At 34.3% G+C, this 22702-nt stretch overlaps 2 protein-coding genes across 3 annotated transcripts in view; one reads left to right on the top strand and one right to left on the bottom strand.

Moving 5' to 3' along the window:
• The window catches only part of LOC108750593, an 86517-nt gene that overhangs the window by 46269 nt on the left and 17546 nt on the right, over nt 1-22702 (top strand). The window lies entirely within an intron of this gene.
• LOC108750591 (serine-rich adhesin for platelets-like) overlaps nt 18121-22702 on the bottom strand; it is a 10695-nt gene continuing 6113 nt past the window's right edge. Inside the window, exons 4-8 of one of the 2 annotated variants that reach the window (XM_018490120.1) lie at nt 21018-22302; nt 20218-20276; nt 18904-19582; nt 18512-18626; nt 18121-18344 (exon numbers count right to left, since the gene is read on the bottom strand). In XM_018490120.1, coding sequence (XP_018345622.1) covers nt 18160-18344; nt 18512-18626; nt 18904-19582; nt 20218-20276; nt 21018-22302 — 2323 coding nt within the window. In that variant the 3' untranslated portion in view covers nt 18121-18159. The remainder of the gene's footprint in view (nt 18345-18511; nt 18627-18903; nt 19583-20217; nt 20277-21017; nt 22303-22702) is intronic. The other variant, XM_018490121.1, reaches the window with a different exon arrangement.

The following is a 22702-nucleotide window of genomic DNA, read 5'->3' as shown; positions in this document are numbered from 1 at the left end:
TACAAACAAAGTGCAAAATTGCGTTCATTTTAAAACGTGTAAGCCTGAGAAACTTGTTCGCCTTTAGGGCAAATATAATCCCGCTTTACGTAGCTTTATGTAGTAATCTTTTGAGTATGTACGTTCCCAAGGCAACATTCCGCAGTTTGGTTTCTTAATAAATCTTTATCTTTCCGTTAGATGATTTACTAGTTACACAATGTTTAATCTTATAATTTTTATTCGAGAATTCACTTTTGAATTGAAATAAAATAGTAATATTTACTTTTGATATAAAAAAGATTCAAACTGGCACACAATTCACATTCGCACGAACGAATATTTATCACATCTTATATCATAGAAACGAATATTTATTACATATTATATACGTCAATTATTCTTTTAAATATCTCTTCATAAAGTAAAATTTGTCACAATTTACTTCTTAATAAAATTCTGCATTTGTTCGGACTAAATGGATAAGATGTAATGCAAATTTAAGGGAGAGTTAATGATCCGACATCGAGAGAGCAAATGACGCATCTTTGCTCGCGAAGATAAATTGAGAAGAATTATAGAGAGACCCAACTCCTTCTTCGCTTTCTTTAATGATTTAACCTGTCACGCGCGCCGTCCTGCCCCTAATTGTGGCGTGCTTGCCATTTAGGAGTGTTCTCGTTGCCTCGTTAAGGATAACGTCGTTTAGATTCACGAAATTATGCGAAAAATCTCCAGGCCAGAGAAAAATAGAGAAGTTTTCGAAAGAATAAATCTTTGCATGCAAAATGGTTTAATAAAGACATCTTTCAAAACTGAAATAGAATAAAGATATAGAATCAGATACTCGTAATTTAATAATAGCAATATTTATTTATTTTTATCCTACTTATATTTTCTAATCTAGTATGGTTTATCTAATTAAGTCTATAAATTTTCTTGAAAAAATATAAAATTCTGTTATTATATTATTATATAATTTGTATGAATATTCGTTTTAATTATAATTACATTTCTATTTATTGTTTGTACTTACCTGTTACTCTTAAATATTTTTCTAATCAAAAAGAACACATCTAAAAATTTAAGAAGAAATTGTTTAAAAAATGCAACATAGACGACTCAAATACTAAATAAAAATAGCCGGAAGGAGCGGGTTCTTTCGCGAATATCTACGTTTTGTTTTGCTGAAAGCTGAATAATTTAAATGTGAAATACTGCGCTGTATTCTGCAGTGAATTTTTTCATCAAATCCTGCGCGAGATTGTGTTGCACGTTTTGTAGACTACTGCGAATCGCTAATATTTTTTCCAGAAGGCTGTGCGTAAAGAAGGCAGGGTTTCTGGCGAGGCAGTATTTTGAAAGAGAAAGAATTTCGTTTCTTCGCAAAGAGAGAGATAAAACAACCGCGAAATATAGTAATACAATTTTTCTGTTGGAGCATCGACACACGTAACTTAATCGTGACTCACCGAGAGTGAATCTGTCGACTCTTGTCGACTCGAAAGAAAGACTTTAGTCGAGGAAGACTTTTCGCGAACAGAAAGAGCCTTCCAATGGGCGTGTGAAGACAATAATTTTCCGTGCACTTTGCGGAAACGTTACCGCGCGGTACGTCATCTTCGAAATCGGCGGTAAATTTTCCTAAAGCAAAGAACGGGGAATGGGAAAACCGCCAGAAATGCCGTCGGGAGTTTTTCTCGTTCGACTGAGCGGACGACTCATTTTTCTACTCGAAGAAAGGAACTTTGCATTGCAAAGAGTATCAGCTTTTTGTGACTAATCCATTGTTTCCTTATCTTTGTTTTTATCCATCTGTTTGTTATGTGGATTAGCGAGATTCGCATCAGTTCTTTTACATTTTTCGAATTTTTTTTTACAAACAATTCATATACGAATTATTTTGCTTAATATTTCAATTATATGTTTTGCAATTAGACGAAGCGTAACTATGAAATTAAACAGAATCATCTTTAATTACTTTAAGATATATTGAAGAGGGGAAAAAACCATTGCAAGAGAAAATATCTTGACAATTTTTTTTTTAAATAAAAACTGCAAATATCTCGTAGATCTCTTGAAGTTTTTATAAATAGCACTTTTTTAAAAGGTACTTTTTATATGAGATGTTCTTTTTAACTTAAAGCATTAATAATGTCAAAAAAATATTACTGCTCGAGAATAAATATTGTTATTCTAATATTGTTATTATTTTCGATAAATGCATCTTAATTTGATACGCAATTACTACTGGTGTGTAATTGCTATAACAGTTTTACTTCTCTCTAATGGATCTTTTTCGGCACATATTCCAGGGATTCTCCGACATACTCTTTAATGTTAAAAGATCGAGCTTTTTGCTATAATTATTTAGTAGCTGCCAATAGGAGACCATAATTTCCCCCTGACGCTCATTAAGGCACATAGTGCTTGATTACCGACAAATAAAACACAACTTCACAAAAGCATGGGTTGGCAAAATCAATATCTTAATCAAAGTCATTTACCGAACCTTTGATATTTAATAATGCTATTTAACAAAATGACAAGTTTTAATGACATAAATGACTTTATGCAACCTTTACTTTTATAAGTTAATTCGTTTTAATTTTATTTTTCGATTTATCGTTTCATTTTTATATCATGGCAATTCTTCTCTCCATTTGAAAAATCATCCATCCATGTTCTATTACATTCGAAGGGTATATTTTTAAATTAAATACTGACAAAGGTAATGAAGTAAAAATGGATTTCATTGTAAAAACACATGAGGCAATTTCTCGACTTTAAAATGCACATCGGCTTTCTCTGCAGTAATTAAAAATTCGCAATGTATTTCTTTCTTATCCTCTTAGTCAGCCGCATACTGTTTGTTTATTCTCTAACAAGAACAGGAGCACAGAACAATCTGTATGTTCCGTGATTTACTATTTTTGCTTGCAAAAAATAAAAAAGAGATTTGTAGAGCGAAGCCGAGGCACTCGGAACCAAACACTGTTCAAGCGACGCTCGCGTTTAATCATCGAAATTGAAACTTCTTGAGAGAGACACGAATGTATATAACGAAAGAGAGAGAGAGAGAGACTTCTTGCCTACCTGTCCTATCGCACTTGGATTTAGGATATAAATCTCGGACTTGTGAAAGTCGCCAGTGACAGAGCAATCGAATAGTGGGTATTGTGATTTGAAGTTCTGATAAACTATTAAAAGGTTTGCAAAATGATAATTAAATATTAGATAATTTGCGGTGGACACGACTAACGAATATTGAAATTTTCATTATGATAATAACGAAATTAATAATGACTTATGAAATACATACGCTAATTAATTGACACTGACTGATAATTAATGTTACCTGATAATTAATTAAAAAGTCATATTTATTTTGGAAGTTCAGAATAATTTTTAATCAAAAGTTTCGTCCACATATTCGCCCTTTCTAGTTGAAAAATATTTATCTCTGTGGAAAATTGTGATACTGTGTATAACAATCAAATACAAGCATAATTACTTACAAATCTAAGTTGACTTATATTGTGCCAATTATATTTATACTTTACCACGAAATATAATGAATACCAAAATGAATATTTTTATTTTGCTGTATATTATCCTATGCGTTCTCTACGTTAAAACAAAGGAATATGCATTGAATTTGTTTTCCAGAAAATCGGCGTTTCACTCGGAAAATACTATTGTTATTTTTTTTTATTATCCGCGCAAAAGAGGAAATTCGTATTTCGCGTATCACAATTTCATTCGCGTGGAATATTTATACGGTGGAGATTAAGCGAACGGAACGTCGTAAAATTAGATGAAACGTCATAAAGCGTAAGAGGTGAGTTTATTAAGGAAGTTCGGAGTTGCGCGAGATTCATTATCTCTGTGTATCATCGAACAACACTTTGCTGCGATGTCCTAGTGAGTATCTAACCAAACATCAAATTTGCGTACTCCTTGCCGCCTGGCGCAATATTGCAACGAGAATTCATCCGATCAGCGAGTCGAGATATCACAAACTTCCCCGACAAATCTCTCGCGGGCCAAGCGAGAGATAGAATTTCAGGTTCATCGAGCGTAGTATGATCGGATGGAATAGGCCGATAGCAGAAACATACGATACTGGCGATTAAGCGTCTGTCGATAAATCACTGTCAATAAATTTATTCATAACTCACTTTTCTGTAAAATGAACTCTGACGTGACACGCTTGCATAATTATAATTTCCACGTCAAGAATTATTTTCGCAAGTAATAAAAGTACATTGAAAATGACGTTATATCAACAGCGTTATTTTAATTGAAAACAATTTTGTTAATTCAGTAACACCATTAATGAAACAAATACCTTGTTCTTGATTTAATAAAATTTAATTTATTTCATTAATACTGTTGTTAAATAAGATTATTTCAATGAAAATAATACTGTAGAAACGTCATTTTTTTCAGTGTAGAAAATGGAAAATATTGAATACATAATAGATATAGCTGTATCTGTACTTATTTTATTCTGCAGTTATTTTTATTTTCTATGTAGGAGTTTTATAAATATTCTTGTGTTTTTTCCCATATATCTAGTTTAGTGTTTCTGCAATAGTTTAGTCTAATCCATCGCAATAAAATATATCGGTTTTTAAATATATTGCTTGATTAATTAATTACGCCAAAAAAAAAAACACGCCAAAAAAGCTTTTTCTAAATAAAGAGCAATTTGTATTTATATAATTTCCGCCTTTTTCTCGCAAACAAGCGTTCTATAAACTGCAGGAGATGAAAGATCCTAGGTTCGCTCCAGGCGATTAAGAATTGAGTAGGGCTATGCCGTGAAACAGAGAAACTTCATTTGCTAATATTGTCTCATGTTTAACGTTTCGAAATGATTCTCGCGACTTTACTTATATCATTGTACACTACCTCTCATATTTACTTTTAAAACCATAATAATGTATAACGGAGCGAAAATTGGATCTTGAATTCCATTTTTGATCTCTCAAAAATTTATATAAGTGAAGTTTCTGATAGTTCGACGTTCACGTCTTACTCGAGTTTGTGACCGCAAATATTTTTCTAGATAACGTAGATAATTCCAAAGTGAAGAACTATCCTGAAAACAAGGCACGTAATGCTCCTGTATTCGATACGCGGAAAGAACACTGCGAATTGAATCAGAAAAATTGGATTAAGACTTTCAGACAGAAATTATATCCCAGCGGTTTCCAGAAAGATTTATAATGGGCTGGTAATGAATAACATTGTCAGACCTGGCATTACAATGGATAAATTAGCACAATGTAAAAGTTTCTTTATTAATATTACCTGTGCAAAAACTTTTTAGTAGCTCTCAGCGAGCAGTTTTTGAAGATACGTATAACTTCAATTTAGTACCTATAATACTAATGCAAGCGTATGTGTCTAATATTTTCTACCTACGTATATGTGCATGCAAAATGTTATTCGGCAGCTTTGCAGACAAGAACAAACATTGTTGAAGGTAAATTCACGCAAAGCTTGAAAATGTCACATTAAAATGGAGCGGCTCGTGGAAATATTAGAAAAGATGCTCTATTCATGTATTCAGAGCCTAGAGTAAATATTTTTCCAATCTATCAGAGATCTCCCTTTTGGCAGCTCGCCTTCTACAAATGCTATGAATATTCAGCTTATCGCAAATATTTTACCAACGCGGGAAAATGCACGCAGAGACAACTGCGCGTCGTATAACGTTATCTCTGTGTTTATCCAGGAAGGTGTAAGTTGTGCACAGAACTGAATAGCGTAAAGATTTGTCGTGTCGGGGACGCCGGTGTACCAGAAACTTGAAAACTTCCTTGATAAATCTCTGGTAGAGATATCGGAAATAGAATCCGGAATAGAATTTCACTCTCGTCGCGATCGCGAGCGCATATGCACGAGGATTTCGTGTGCGCGCGTGTATGATAGTTTCGAAACAAGGGACTGAATTAAGTGCTAAACGCGAATCACACACCTACATGAATCGATTAAATTCGATGATAAGGAATCTGCGCTCAACTTTGAACCCTATATTCCAAGCACACGTCGTCTTGCAGATTGCTATATGTACACCTATTTCGGCGCAATTAATATCAACACTCAACATTATAATTAACGCTTAGTAAACACGATTAGATAATTCGTATCTTGTGCGTATTATTTCTTTTCTCTGAAATTGTAGCATTTGGCTAAATAATAATCTTTATCCTATCACTTTTTTAAATAAATAACTTTATGAATATTTCCTACTTTGAGAAAAATTTCTGGTTTAAAATGAATGAACCAGAATATTCTGATTATATTAATCAGAATTCTGATTGTCTCAACTAGAATTATAATACAAAGATTAAGAATTTTAATCAGAAAATTCTGGTTTGTTCTATTCTATTTTTTTAACTAAAATTTCAATTAATGTAACCAGACTTTTTTTTCCAGTATAAAGATGTTGAAATTAAGTAAAATGTAAGAGAATTACTTGATAATTTTTTACTTATAAAAATGATGGAAAATTAACTCAGGATATGAACAATCTATCGCTTGTAAAAGACCGGAAAATGATCGTATCACGGTTAAGATGCATTATAATTATGCCCTGCAGAAGAATTTTTTCTTTCTATTCTTGAGAACACGTTATCTCATCACGGTGCATTCTAATTAACTCGCATATTGATTCCACTTTATCTTCCCGTGCACTTTAACTTACCGTTTTTTGAACCGTCATTAAGAAATTTATTGAAACCAAATTTATTTATATAAATTTATTCATTTTTCCATCTTGTTTGATTCCAATAAATGCAGAAGACTATCAGTTACACATAAATACAGCAAATTGCTTCTTTCGCAAATCGATATCCTGCGTCTCGATGTGAAACTTCTATTTTATGTTCCTGGACTTCAAAAAGCACGACACGTTGCCGTCTGACCGATATGAGTTGCCTTCGAGTGACGCGTCATACATTTTTATGAAATTCCACTTCCATGTGTACGAACCAACTAACAACGTGTCAAAGAACGCCAAATACTTTGTGTTGAATGTTGTCTTATTAGGATTTACCGTGTGCGATTTTTTGATCTTTCAAGATCTCGCCCGTTGCGACGTGCTGGTGTCTTGCCAGGTTGATTTAAAAGAAGAGAAAATCTTGTCAAGCGGGGCACGCTGAAGACGTCGCGGCCAAATGGTCTCGGGGAAGTACAGTAGATGCACGTATTCCAGAAGCTATATGCTTCGCGCGCATAACTGCGAATCGTGTATTCCAACTTAAAGTATATCGATAAATAATGTCGCGAATGGCCACGCGAAGCCAGCTGAGGACATCAGGTTGAACAGCGAAGTTACTCGCTTTTACGTTTCTTATGTACTACTTTCTTTCGTTGAAACAAGTAAGCAAGTGACATGCTACTTTGCTCCCTGCAGGTTTCTCGTAATTCTAACTTATACAAAAGAATAACGAACAGACATCAAGATATTACTTCATTATTTTTCGTGTCGTCGTGCAAAGAGGAACAAAATTGTTATAAAAACGTGATTTTTTTTGTCTGCAACGGTACGTTAATCGATCTTTCACCTAACGATATATGATGAATGCAACACTTGAAGCGTTTTGGCGCAGATTTTACCGTCATGCAGCTCCGTCTAAATAATAACTGAGATACAATGTTAATCCTCTTATGATTGTTACTCTCTGTAACAAATACGATTGTAATACAAGCGAATAATAATTGATGCGAGAATTAAAGCCCGCGAAAATCGCAGCGTTGTAATCTCGTTCGGTATAACGCAATTTCACGCGCACATTGAAAATATTAACGCTCTTGTCAATGTCACGTCTATCGTGTTTTGCGCAATACGCAAAATGCGTTCGCGCTGCATAACGCCATTTGTATTTTAATAATGCACTCTCGGCACGTTCAGATGCATTATCACGCGTATATGCATTTGCTAGCGTGGAGCTAAAATATCAAAAATGCTTCGATATCGATGCTCTCCTTGAATATCATATGCGTATATATTCGAGAATTTTCTACGCAGTATTCCGACTGGAAAAGAAATGAATAGTGACTTTGGATTATCCTATGTGAATTGATGATTTAATCGGGAAGGGGGGATTCTACATAAAAAAATAAATAAACGTAGAATAAATATTTTTTTATATGAGGTTTTGTTTTCGAGAAATTTAAATTCATCGGATAGATTTAATTGATAAATTAAAGCAGAACATGTTAGAAATCATTTATAGAAATTTACTTCAAAGAGCAAAATTGTGTATTCCATAGAATGGGTAACAATTTTTCTACAATTTAGAAAGCAATAAAATTTATCGTGCGTGAATATTTTGTTTTTATTGTATACCTCGATTAACCCAGATTAAACATAAATACGAGCAGAAATAAGATCTTACAATAAGATCGGATCTGTGAAGCTAGCACGACATTCTATTAATATAAAAAATATAATGACAGAGTTTCAGTAGCACTTTTCATAGTTCTACAGTTTCTACCTAAAAAATAAAAAAATGTTCCGCATTTTTTATATGAAAAAAACCAATATGAAAATATGGCGTGCTAACTTCACAGATCCAGTAAGATCCATTATGTTGAGACATAATTAAGTGCAGACGAATTCAGCGAGTATTTAAAACGTTTTCTTCTTTATAAAAACAAAGCCTTATATAAAAAAATTTTAATCTACGTTTCTACTTATCTTTTTTTAAGAATCGTCCTTTTTCCGATTGTACGATCAATTCACAAACATTCTAAATAACATATTTTAATATAATAATGATCAATCTATGAAGTAATCAATTTGTATCTCTGTGTAATGAAACATTATATTTTGTCATGTATTTTCCATAATGAGCTTTTGAATCGATTTGAATTGAATTATTCGCGCATTTTGCGCGTGTCTCTGTGCAAAATATAACACACACTCGCACACACACACGCACACGCACACATCCGCAATTTAATAATAAGTTTATTATGTCCCACGGATAGTTCGGTTGATGAGAACTTTACAACTGTCAACGAACTTTAATTAAGGATAGATGAGCTTAAAATTCAAGTACATATAAGCGATGATATAAACTGTGGACGCATACGCAAATAAATTTATCTTATCAGCCTTGGGTGTTTATAGCTTGCGAAAAGTTCGTATAATTCGAATCGCAAAAAGGAGAATCCTATAACACAGACGACAGCTTCGTGTGCGCATCACTCGTTGCGAAAAGATATTCTAACGTGAAAACGAGAGAATTATCCAAAGTGCTCGCAGCGATGTAGCAGCCCGTTAGTTTGCGGACCACGATCGCGAACTTCCACCTCTGTCCGATGAAACAGCAGAATATGTCAGCGTTGCCCTACGCCGCAACTTTGCCGGCCATCATTTTTGCCCGTTCCCTTCGCATATTTTTTGTCGTAAACACGTTACGCGATTTTACCAACATGCTGCGTATGCTCGCAAAGTTTCGATGGGTGGCATTACGTAGAGCCTGCCCTGGTTCCTTGGATAAATCGCTCTGCTCGCGAAATTGCGAGATTGCTTCGGCATGCTCGCCAGTTTTAATCAAACTCGGCGTAGATTTATAGCGGAAGGCGAAAAATGAAACGCAATGTCGCCACGGAGAGACACTTTCGACAATTGATTATAATATTGATATTTCGTATTTGTATTTTTAACATCTTATCTTCAATTAGGTGTCAATACAATTCTACTTTAATTTGCTTTTATTTCGTACATTGTATTTTACAAATTAATTATCTCGCTTTGATCTTCATTAATTTAATCCGGAAATATTTTTCTCAGCTTACCTTCGCTTGCAATAAAAATTGCAAGAAAAATATTATGCTACTAGCTAGGAGGAATCATTAATTCATTATTTCAAAGTGGCTGGAAGAAGTAATCGATTTTCGATTAATTTTGATGTAGCCGTTCCGTCTCTTGAATTATACAAGACTTCTTTTTTTTATTCCCATTCCCTGCCATCTTGTAAATACTTAAGTTTGTAGCGTTTGGATAATATAAATTCGCTGACGATTTTCTTCGTGACTTTACGCGAAGATAAAAACGCAATCTCGGCTAGAAGTAGTAGACGCATAAAGAAAAACTTGCGTGAAAGGAAAGCAAGGAAAATGCAACGTGAGAGAAAATGTCGAGTTAAATTACAATAAACCGAAATAGTTTAGTTTCATACGCGGTACTACCACTAATAGTACTGCTTGTGCTTTAATGCGGGTATAGAATAATGTTTTGCGAAAACACATAAACAAGCCCTCTCCCGATATATGTTTTGAGATGGAGGTAAATCGAAACTATATATACGTATATGGTGTATAAATTTGACATGTGTATACACATGTATGTTCATGTATACCTGTAAAGTTTGTCAATTGGGAAATATTCTGTGCGTTGCGGTTGTACGAACTACTGCTACAACTTATAAGCCATTTGATTCTCTGGAGGGTCACTCTTTACAACAGCTGAGAATTAGAACAACTATACGGACTATACCGAATCACTCAGGATAAAAAGTAAAGTCCCAAAGTTTAAATGAATAATCAAAGTTACACTATTTGTATAACTTCTAGCACGGCACATACTGAGAGTGTTTATTCTCTTAGGGTCGAGTGCATTAAACGTCGTTTTTTTTTTCCATCATTTTCCTTCGTATGTAATAAACAAGTCATGTGTAAAATTTTCCTACAATTAATCATCGTTTTATTTTTATAATGTTTCAATTTTTTACCTTATTGCCATTTTAACAAAGTACTTCTCGAAGCGTCGTATTTATATCGTTTGGAAACGCGTTAATAAATCTCCGTCACAAGATGAAAGAAAGAGAAAACCGTAAAGAAAAACGACGCGACTTTAACGTAGCAAACAAAAGCCCTACACAGGAATAAAAGAAGGGACGCTGCTTTCTAGAAACAATGATTTCTCACAGCTTGGCTTTGGTTGAAAAACGATGTCGGACGGTTGATGAAATTTTGGTCAGCTTTATCGAATTTTGTTAAGCAATTAATTACCGACGTTTAAATAACGATTGAGAAACATGAATGTAAGACGTGCGAACGAAATCATATTGGTCGTCACGTGGCTTGAGAAATCGAGACTTCAGCCGCGTGCTGACAAATATCTGGCTGGAGGTGAAGATGAAATTACATGCTCGTTGCTCAAAGCATCCTCGACGTGACTCCCAGTGGGAGTAGCAAATCAGGGATATCGCGTCCGTCTCGTTGTGATCTGCATAATAATTCGCGAATTGCATAAACTATTCCCGCTCGCACGCCGTCGTAAAATATCATAAACGCGTGCCGTAAAATACCCGTTCGTAATGCAACAATAACTTGAGGTAGCGTATATCTCAACTTTTTTTCCGATTTCGCTTCGCGGCTGACTGCGATTAATCTCACAGATTTCACGATATTTAATTCTGCAGTTAAAATATCACAGGAATTGTGCGATGGGTCGAACTCGATTTCCATCCGAAATTTAAGTAAGCTTCATTTGCGAGAATTACGATATATCGCAATTCGAAACTATATTAAAAAAAACCAATATTAAAAAGTGCGAATATTTGCTATCGAGAAATCCGCGTCCTTTTTTCATTCTAAAAAGTTGATAGCATATTGACAATGCGATTTAAATTAAAACAAAATATAGCAGAGCTTATGTAAAAGAATTGCACATTGATAACAGATTTTGACATACCGTCAATATATGGAGGCCTTATCGCAAGTATGTCAGCACGAGTCGCAAAAATATCTGTTTGTCTGTATGCTATGAATTTTTTTTCACAGAGGTGTGCAAAATCCTGAAGTATTGCGATTTCGAAGTGCGTTTGTATTTTGACGCAGCACTCGGTAGCAATCCTCGAGTTTATTCAATTTAAATCGGACATTGAGATCGTTTGCGAACTCGACTCACGTGAAGTCTGAACTCCACATTCTGCAGTCACAAGTCACGTTACAATATGACATTTTAAGCGACGGGCATCGAATTTCGTCACCAAGGTTTAATCACGCGATGATATCGACGGAATGTTAGACAGATAGATTACAAGAAAATACCACTGACGTCGATATCCGAGTCTCATAACGAGTTTTACGATAATTCTTATTATTTTACGGCTACTTTGTTAAATTAAATAAATCAATTACGATGTTGATGCAACGCCGTATTTTTCCAGGAATAATCAAATCGTGATTAAATTACATTAAAAGGTAATAATTAATTAACGAGTAAATTAATTAATTATCGTGTTATTATTTTTTTTTATACAATAGTATTTATAAAAATTTCCTTCTAACTCTTAAACCATAAGGTTTAATTCTTAAAATTCGAAAAAAATAAAAAGTGAAATTGAACCGAGATTAAAGTTAATCTTACACTGATGGAATCGGGCCTCAATGCTCTTTACTTGTTCCATTTATAGCGACGAACATTATCTAATATTGACCAAGGCATTTTATACATAGCTCTTTTAATTTACTATTTTAAGCGTGCCAACGTATACGCTTCGAAATCAATTGCTCTGAATTTCCATGCGGCTAACTTGTTCCCCGCGCGTTTTAACCTGTCGCGTTGTGGCACGAATTTCGCGTTTACCTCCGGAATAGTCTCGTCCAGTTACGCGAACCAATTTGCGAATACGTAGATACCAAGAGTCATTTTCGCGGGTGTCGAGCAGTTGTCGGAATGCCTTTGCGACTAAAGTGCGCTGCAGTTAAATTCAGAGCAAATTAGTAGAGTGGAAAGGTCGTCTCTCGGCACTTGCCATTGTTAATTGGCGAGCGGACTGAGGGGCTGAGAGTACCGGGGATGATGCTCCAATCTTTCCACATCGGGACATCCAAGTCCAAACGTATACGCACGCAAATCCTGTTTCCATTGTTTGCAATCTTTGCCTTTTATGCTCATCGAAGAACGTAATCTCGTTTGAAATTCAAATCCGTTTATTATTCGTTATTGAGGCGTTTTCTTCTTTGACTTATTTTGGATCATCGTTACCTTATTGAACGATTTTATGCTTATTGTTAGTAGATTTTAGATCTTTGTAGATTTTCTTTCTTTCTCTTTTTAGTTTTTAAAAACAGTGATGCCAGTCTTGAAATACGATATTTCTCCATTTCACTTTGTCATACTACACGTGTGGTACAAAGTCCTTGTGGAAGGTCTTTCTCTTCAGAATCGTTGTTCTCAAGTTATGCTTTTGTACATTCATTAATGTCAATTAAAGGGACAGCTTTATTTAACTGTATTATATTTTATCAGAAAATAAGATATAATAACTTTAATCAAAGCGGGAAAATATATTTTAAAGTTGGATGATATTTAAAGATCGGTATTTAATTTTAGATATATATTTAAGAATATGTTTTAATTTATTATTCGCACCGTAAAGCTTTTTTCAGCTTAATTAATAAAAATTAACAAAAATAAAAGGATTAAAATATTTCAATTAAATTATATTTTCAATTAAAAAATACTAACCTAAAAAAGCCAACAGTAATTTAAAAAAAACAGAGGTATCTACTTTGATTAAGCTTACAATTAGTTGGACAATTTTTGTGCATGGCAATTTAAGTAGATTGCGCTTTTTCCCAAATAAAACTATGGTTCTTTCAAATGATCTCTACATTAAGATATCATTACTTTGCGCTACTAAACTCTCTTTTTGTGATATTCACGAAACGTTAATTGCTCCGGATGCATAATTTCCTGCCGAGATAAGCGTGAACAGATGACGAGAAAACTAAAACGAACGAATACGGAATCTATCTTCAAAATCCTTCAGAAATTCTTCGCGATATAACGTGGTTTTCGAGCTTTTTTTTGTTTTTACTGTCTATTGTAGCAATGATATCTGATTTTTGCGTTATTAAGAAATTAAGAAAACATGATCGAAAATAGACGAACGCATGGATGGTCGTCGCGTTTCTCTGATCTCCTGTTCTGTCGATTGCATAGCCGTACGATGGTGTGAGATAAAGAGAAACAGTTTTTCATGAAATTGCTCATAAAAGATATCGGTTCGCGCTGCATCGTATTCTCACGGCGATCCGTTATTGTCCGTAGGACATACGCGATGTTCCGTGAAATTGCTCGCGCGAGATGGTAGCCTTAGCGGTGGACCGAGCTATTCGTTATTTATCGCTTATCGGCATTTTTTCGCTGGTTTATCCTTTCGTCCATATGAAACTTTTCGCGAACAATAATACATGAAGCGATAAAACTGACATTATCAAAATGTTATAGACATTGAAAATAAGTAAAATATTTGCCTGAAAATGTTAATGATCGAACAACGATAGCTTTTTTCGCAAAATTAAATAAGTTAATTAATTAATTAATGATATTAATGTATAATTTTTTAAATTGTTTCAATATATTCATTTTCATCATGATATGAATATCTATTTTGATTTCGTTAAGTTATTTATCAGGTTATTTATATTGGATATTTTCCAATGCAAATATTGATTTTTTAACTATATGTTATTTGGACATATTCATTTAAATGTAATGAGAGATGTTCAAAAGAACAATTACTTAATTTCAATATATATACTATATATATGTATATATTACATTTTACATTCCAATTTGCAATCCAATGCTCAAAATCAATTCAAAATATAATATTTATATATTGTAAATTTAATTAAAATTAATTATTTTGAAACGTGTTTTTATAAAAACATAGGTAAACTTGAAAAAAAAACAAAGCAAATAAAAAAATACAAAAAGAAAAATAGATTTATAATTAGATATTTTACAATTAAATTTTTGGATATATTAGCAAAACAATAACTATTTAAGTTCTTATAGTTGCAGCGTACTTATTCCTGGAAACTGTGTAATTAAAAAACATAAAGGCATATCTAAAATTCTACAAAAATATTTAGAAAGAATTAAATTAACTTTAGTTTTATGAAACTGTGTGCAACAAAAGATAGAAACATTTATTTTAATTGGTTGAAACTCGATTTAACGAATAAATCGAATAAAAACTCAAAATGTTGTTAAATTCGAAAAAAGCCCATACGAACCGACATTAATAATTGTGTGTAAAGGTATATATATTTTGATAAAATAAAAGTAGATACCTTGATTTGGATCCTCTTCAGTATACTATGTATCGAAATATTGATACATTCAATTTTAAGTTAAATAAAAATGAAAAAATGTAAACATTGGCAATCTCGATTCCTATTGTTGAAATCCTATAGTTTATATTGCTTCGTAAAATTCGAACGGTGTATGTTCCGCTCTCTCAAAATATTTTTATGTGTTTCTCATTATAGCATAAGAGAAACATATCGAGGGAAGAGAAAATCTTTATTTTACTGGATCTCTTGACTTGAAAACGAGTTGCTTCGAGAAATAGCGATTTATACAGTAATTCATCGAAGTAATAAAAAGTTATTACCGTACTTTTCGTAAATTGTAATTTTACCACACGATTTGGCGATGTTCAGGAGTGAACGGTATTGTCTCGAAGTGCATAAGGCATAACTAGTCAATGGAACGATGGTGATGGAACTATCATTCACAGATATGGACGTGCATTAACCCGTTTCAACCAGTCACACACAGTTACATAATCGTATTTCCTTCTTGCCATAAGAGAAAAGCGTTATTTACGTAGATCAAAGATTAAATTTTCTCTTTTCATAATAATTTCATATGTAAATTTGAGAAATATATTCTCTTACTTTTAAGAAGAAAAAGTTATGCGGAAATCTCTATTTAGATTTTTACGTATATATAGATATATCAACGATAAAAATCTCTTTTTTTTTATATTATCGATAAATAAATTTGAGAAGTATATTCATATTTTTGAGAAAAAAAAATTTTCGAAAATTTTCATGCCTTTCGGATGAGATTCTCCTGATGCTCGAATTCAAGAATGAACGTTTAATGGTTGAACGCGCGCGTTTCACATGGATTGATGGATTAGATGCGTTTAGATGAACTTGCAATGCAATTAACGTAGCGTCCGAATGGAATGCTCCGATAATTGTAGGGACAGCACGGAACTTTGTTGCGATTTGGAGTAATTAAGCGGAGTCTCATAAAGTGCGCGGCTATCGCCGTTAACTATTGCCTACGCTCTACGTAACAAACCGCAACGACATACCACACGCGTGAATATTACTGTTACAGGAGATACATTGTACACGAAGACCCGGTAACGTGCAATGGAGTGAGCATATCTGATGAGCGGTATTATGACTCGCAAGTGTGATTAATGACTCCGTAATCAGCACATGCTTGATTGCTAGGTTGGCGCTCATCTAGTACAAGTATAGACAAGCGAACTGATTTATTTATTATTTCCCTAATGTGTCCATGACAGAAACCCAAGGAACATACAAAAGTCAATAAAAAATCATAATGTCTTTATTTTGATTCTTAATGTCATAAACAATCAAATTTTCTAACCAAAAATCATCATTTTGATTTCTATCACGTCAAAATAAAATCATTTTGACTTTCTTTTGACTTGATATGTTCCTTAAGATGTTTTCCTCGTTATATATATAAGAATTATAGAAAATTACGGTAGCTTAAAATTAATTAAATTAAATCTCAATGCAGCAACATTCTCAATAAGATTAAAAAGATTTGCATCTGTCGTAGGTGTGATAGAGGAGCTCATATTTTTCTCGTTATTTTCTACATTTATAAAGAAGCTTGTACTTTTCTCGTTAGCGTCTGGAAAAAAACTTATATTTTTCTCATCAACGCAACGTCTGCATCGTAATTTTAATTTAACGAAGGATTGTTTGAAGGCGATAATGTTCTACTATTTTGCCACCTGCGAACGACATAAATGGCCGTGCACGTGGAGAGTTATGTCGCGTGTGAAAATACAATAGAATCCTTCAATACTCCGTTCAATTGAGAACCATCCGCAAACATGGGTACAGTAGAGACCGCGCACAATGGTGAACTTCAACAGTCCTGTGGCTATGTGGCTATGCAGTATAAGGGAAAAGGCATAATCGAATCTTCCTATATAGCAAAAGGAGACGGGTAAATCCCGAGTAACTTACTTGAAATCAAAATTTCCCGTGGTTCAATACAAAACGTGCTGTCGCGATGCACGACTACCATTGTTAAATGTGGATTCCGCCTGTATATAATTTGCAAGCCAGCGTCATTGACTGTTGGCAGTAAACATTGAATACATTTTCATCAATTTGCGACGCACGTCGGAAGTATTATTCGGAGCGGATACAATCGATATAGTAACAGTGCGGAACGTTTAAAAGGAAATACTTGTGCTTTTACAGCCGCCGAATTCTCGTGAGTTTCCCCGACCCACTCTTCATATACATATCGTCGCGATATTAATATCGAAGATGAGAGTACAGAATGCATAGCGTTCGTTTCCTCTCATCTACAATTGGGCGGGACTCATAAACGGCTGTGCGGTGCGCGAACGGATGAGAGTTGGCTACAGGTGGTCCCGGGCAAATCAATATGAGTACGTGTGTTTGGGTGAATATATGAATACCCTCGGCGTTCCCTCACGACAAACGAACTTTACGATCTGGGTGACGGCACAGCATTGTCGTATCGCGAAAAGACTTGTCCTTTGTCATCACGTCCGCATGGATTTTATGTTCTCTTTTTCCTTTCTCACGTTTGGCGAGAAGCGCGTCAGGTATCTCGAGACCTTGCATTTTGCGACCGGCATTTATCGCGGTCTTGAAGAACTCTTGAGGCTAAATTGGAATGCTACGTAAGATCCAGACGAAGAGGTTTTCGGAAAACGGACAACGAACTCACGATGGTACAATAAACGAGACATTGATCACGACATGACATGAACGTGCGAGAATTGTACGAAAATAACGAGAGAAACTTTAGCGTACAAAAAACAAATTTATTAGAAAAGCATAAATAATTTACAATATATTTAACATGTAGTCATATACTGTATGTAAAAATAAAAACACTGAAAGTATATATAACAGTTAATATTCTATCGATAAATATCGGATATAATGAGAATTAAATTTACATATGTACGCGTGTAATATAGTAAATATAAAAATACTATTATAACTATTTAGTTATTTTGATTGAAAATATTGAACACTGGAACGAAAATTATTAACAGATAACAAATATATATATATATTTTTCTCCCTCTATTCGTTATCGCTGTACTCCTCATCTTCTTCTATGAGTTCTCGTGGATAGCCGATGGCACAAAAGTCTTGCGGCGAGAGACATGGGCTGTAGGGCATAAGCTTTAATAATGTGTAGTGACCGATACATTCGACTATCCAATCCACGAGAATGGGTGCTGCCTTAGAAGTTCGATACCAATGTTCTATCAGGAAAAAACCAAAATACAAATGTACTTTAATACTTTTTCGTGGAGACTTTTTATAAACAATAATATTTATATAAACCAATACATGCATTAGATCTTAATTAAAATATTTTCACAAGAAAATATGGTGTATACGATGTGTATATTTATTTGTGATAACTTACCGATTGTTTTGTCGTCGTGTATATTGTCTTGGATCACAACGCCTTTCAGGCCCCCCATCTTATCGAGAGCTTCGAAGGAATTAACCACTGTAGCTCCGGTTGCACGTAATAAATCCTAAAAAACCAAAGATATTCTTACATAAGTTTGGACCGGATCCAACTTGAAATGGCGTGACTGCGACTGAACCCGTAGGAGAAGCGTAAATAAAAATCCTTTCAGTCCAGTGACACGTACAATGAATCTGTTTTAACTACAAGTCGAAGAAACTCTGTATTTTCGAACAGAAATTAGTCTTCGAGGGAAATAAATATCCCAACGTTTTTGGAGGTGGAACGTGGATACAACGTTGTCTCGTTAGCGGTCGCGCACATGTAGGTGACTAAGGACTGACCTCATACTGACTCAGTGAAACGTTGTCGTATGGTTCGATGCAGAGAAACGTGAAGCCCTCAAAGAGATCCTTGTCGCGTAATCTCGAATTACGAGGTCCGGCGCCGTTAGTTACAATGTCAGTCTGCGTGGTTGCCTCATAAGGAATCTCGTCCAGTAGCTTCTGCTGCATATTACAATCCTCGATCCATCTATAGCTGACTAGCCACTTTCGATGGGCGATACCCTGCAGATACTTTAACGTGCTATTCGCCACATTTTGCTCACCGATGGTCTTCACGATAACATGTGTCACATTGTGATCGAATTGATTCACGTAACTCGCGTTGTGTTTCGCCGCGAATTCTTTCACTGTGGTGATCTCTTTCGCAGATAATCCGCTGCATACGAACCGCAGGTCTCGCTTGTCAGGTTGCCAACGAACGTTCTCCAGCATATTTGTGTTCATCTGCTTCGCCAATAAAATACCATCGTTTCTTACACGCTCATTTCTCTTATCCATTTCAAATATTGTTTGCGAAGATGGCTCGAACAAATTTATAGGTGTACTTGAGTTACTCAGAGGGTGAACTATTTGATGCGGTTTTGATGTATTTGGTGTCCATTCGACTTTCTTCAAGAGAGGGGTTAAAAACGATGGCTTTGCACTTTCTTCTGACTCGATCGTGGAGTTTCCGCTGCTGCAACATTATAATAATGTACTTCGCGTGTGTCTCGAGCTAATAAGAAAATATTCAGGAAACATTGATCTTTCCAATTTTCTAAGCGATTATAAACAGATTTCTAAACAATCGAGATTAAAGAGTTTTAAAAAATAAAAAATGTTCACAGAAACAGATGTTACATTAATAGACGAAGTCATAAAATATCAGAGAAAAAGTTTTTAAATAATATATTTGTAAGAAGACATTTTCGATCAAATAACTTCGAACAAATCAGTAGGATAAATTAATGCGGACGAAACTGTTTGAAACAGGTATACTGATTAATTAGCGTAAAATTACACATAAAAATGAGTACATAAAGAATTTCGAATAGAAACTATATATCTCATGAAATCTTCACACGTTATGTATTATGTAATATATACATCTATTATTATTTTTAATTTTTTGCCTTGCTATCTTTTTTTGACATATTATTCGAAGTTGTAAAAAACAGAGGTATAGTCTCGCTCCGTTTCTTTACTCATGCAACGGTGTGCATATACTGTCGTATTTATGATCACGTGCATGCAAATTATCTAACTAGCAAAGGCGTGTAACAAGCACGAAAAGTACACTGTAAGAGAGAAGAACTTAAAACGTGTACTTACTTCTTCATCTTTTTCTCAGGAGTATTTTCCACAACGTCGTCTTCGTCGACGAAGCATTCCTGTATTTAAAAGTGCTATGTGATATTCTTTGTACACATATCGTACAGTGAAAAGCTTTTGTACCAAAAGGATCAAAATGTACCCGTATCAATTTCATTATAAATTACTAACTAAATTAAATGAGATTATAAATGATGCACTTTATAGCGCAAGCTTGCGAAGCATGATATATATATATATATATATACACACATACACACATACGGAACAGGCTGTTCCATAATGCATTCGTTGCTATTTCTATGTAAACTGCAGTAAATGCTACACAAGATCGATGTAAAGTGCTCGCTCATAAAAAAGATTGTAAAAATCCATTGCGACATACATAAGTATATTAAATTTAGAATTTGAAATACCTACAGCTACATTGCTATACATTTCATAGTACAGATTTTTTATTTTAAACTTGAGTAAAAAAATTTAATTATGCGAATTATAACTATTTTGATAAGATAAAAATTTCCTTAAATTTCCATAAACTCCAAGGAAATCTTGTGATGCGTTCTCTACACGTTAGCAGAGTTTCACGATTATACGAATATATTAAATATAAATTTTACACTTGCAGATATAAGTGAAATTCGTTACAATTGTAGATTTTCTTTGTAGCAAATCGATATATATGTTAGAGAAACATTATTTCTCGGAATCTCAAAATTGCAGAATAAAAGAATATAAATATAACTTTGTTAATATAAGACATAGATAAATATAGAAATATTAACATTGCGAACACTTACCTCTGGTTCCGTGTTTTTATCCTGAATATTCTGCTTTCTCTTTTTTGGAGTGCGTTGTTCCCTTTGTGACGGATCATTCTGCGAATTCATTTTTGTCGTTTTTATTTGATTTTGGGACGCAATACCGAATAGATCCCGTTCAAACATTTGTAATCGAACTTGATGCTGCGTAATATTCATAAGCGAATCATCGAAAGTATCATCCTTTGAAATTGATTCGTTATCAGTAACTGTTGCTCTATATATTTTATCGTTATTGATGTCAAGCCGACTCGCTGATTGTATAGAAACATTACGTTCTTCGGGAAACTTTTCTTTCTCTCGCGATACATTATGCTTCGATATGACTGTCTTACGGGAGTCCTTGTCAAACGCATTGGCATTTGTCATTGAAACGTTTCTGTCTCTTTGGTCACCCACGTAACCATATCTTTTCTGGTTGCAGGCAACGTTCTCTTTATCAGGATACTTTGTAATCCATTCGTTGAATGTTTCTTGAAATTTTGAAATAGCATTCGTTGCGGGTAGTTTCTTAACGTTTCTAGAAGAGTTCTGCTCAAACATGTCGTTCGTCGATGACGGAGATATGGTCGGAATTTCCTGTATGCCACACGATTCATCTATCATTGCGAGACAGTTTGACGTTTTCTGTTTTGCCAATGGGTGATTGGGATTGCGATCTGGCTGTTCAGAACAAGGTATGAAATCCTCGCTTTGTGGCTGTTCGACGTTGGCGATGATTTCATCGAAATTGTCCTGTAACAATTCTCTGTTATCCTTTTCTCTTTGGCTCGTGATGTCGTTCCGTGAAACAGAATCTGGCCGTCCATCGGTATTACTCCGCGATCTATCGATTTGCAGCACTTTGTTTATAATATCATCATTTGAAGAATTCGCGATCTTCTTTGGTATATCGTTCGTGTTCTTTGTCGACTGCAGTATACACTCAACATTGTCCGAATTGAAGAAACTACTGCTCTCAAACATATCTGACTCTCTCGCGAAACTTTTCTGGCTTGGCTTTGAGTTCTTCTCCATGTTGAGTGCATTACTTGAGTGAGACGATTGATGGCTCGCCGGAATTTCTTCGGATCGGCTCTTTGTTGATTTGAGGCTATTCTGACTGTTTTTACTTTCCTTCATCAACTTTGTTTGCATCGTGTGTTCGTTGCTCCATTTATCGATTATATTCCGCATCCGAAGATTTTCCGAATCTTGCTTAGCCGAACATTGTTTCGTAGCCGAATCCGTAATCGATGAATTCCATTGGGCACACTGATTGTCGCTGTATTTTTGAAAAAGAAACAAAATCATGAAAATGTAAAAAACTATGTTTCTTTCTGACAAGAGTACTTTTCTGCGATTAAATGCAAAGTGTATCTCTTTCCTTTTGTTGCATTACTTCATCTAAGAAGTAATAGCAACGCGTAATAATAATCGCTGGAAGTTGCAAAAATTGGAAAGAAGAAAGGAAGAAAGTTGCTTCAGAAAAAACAATATTTGTTGATTATGGAATGTAGATAAAAATTGTGATCAATAGCAATAATTATAGATTTCAGTTACAAATAAGTTTGAAATAGAAACTATGAATATAAAATAAGGCAGTAAAAATAAAAAGAAAAACAAATTTAAAAACAGAAAAATAGGTCAACAAAATAAATTGATTTATATAAGTATCAATATTT

This window comes from Trachymyrmex septentrionalis, unplaced genomic scaffold (assembly GCF_001594115.1).
Source record: "Trachymyrmex septentrionalis isolate Tsep2-gDNA-1 unplaced genomic scaffold, Tsep1.0 scaffold37, whole genome shotgun sequence".
Classification (NCBI taxonomy): domain Eukaryota; kingdom Metazoa; phylum Arthropoda; class Insecta; order Hymenoptera; family Formicidae; genus Trachymyrmex; species Trachymyrmex septentrionalis.
This window is presented reverse-complemented; position numbering and strand designations above follow the sequence as displayed.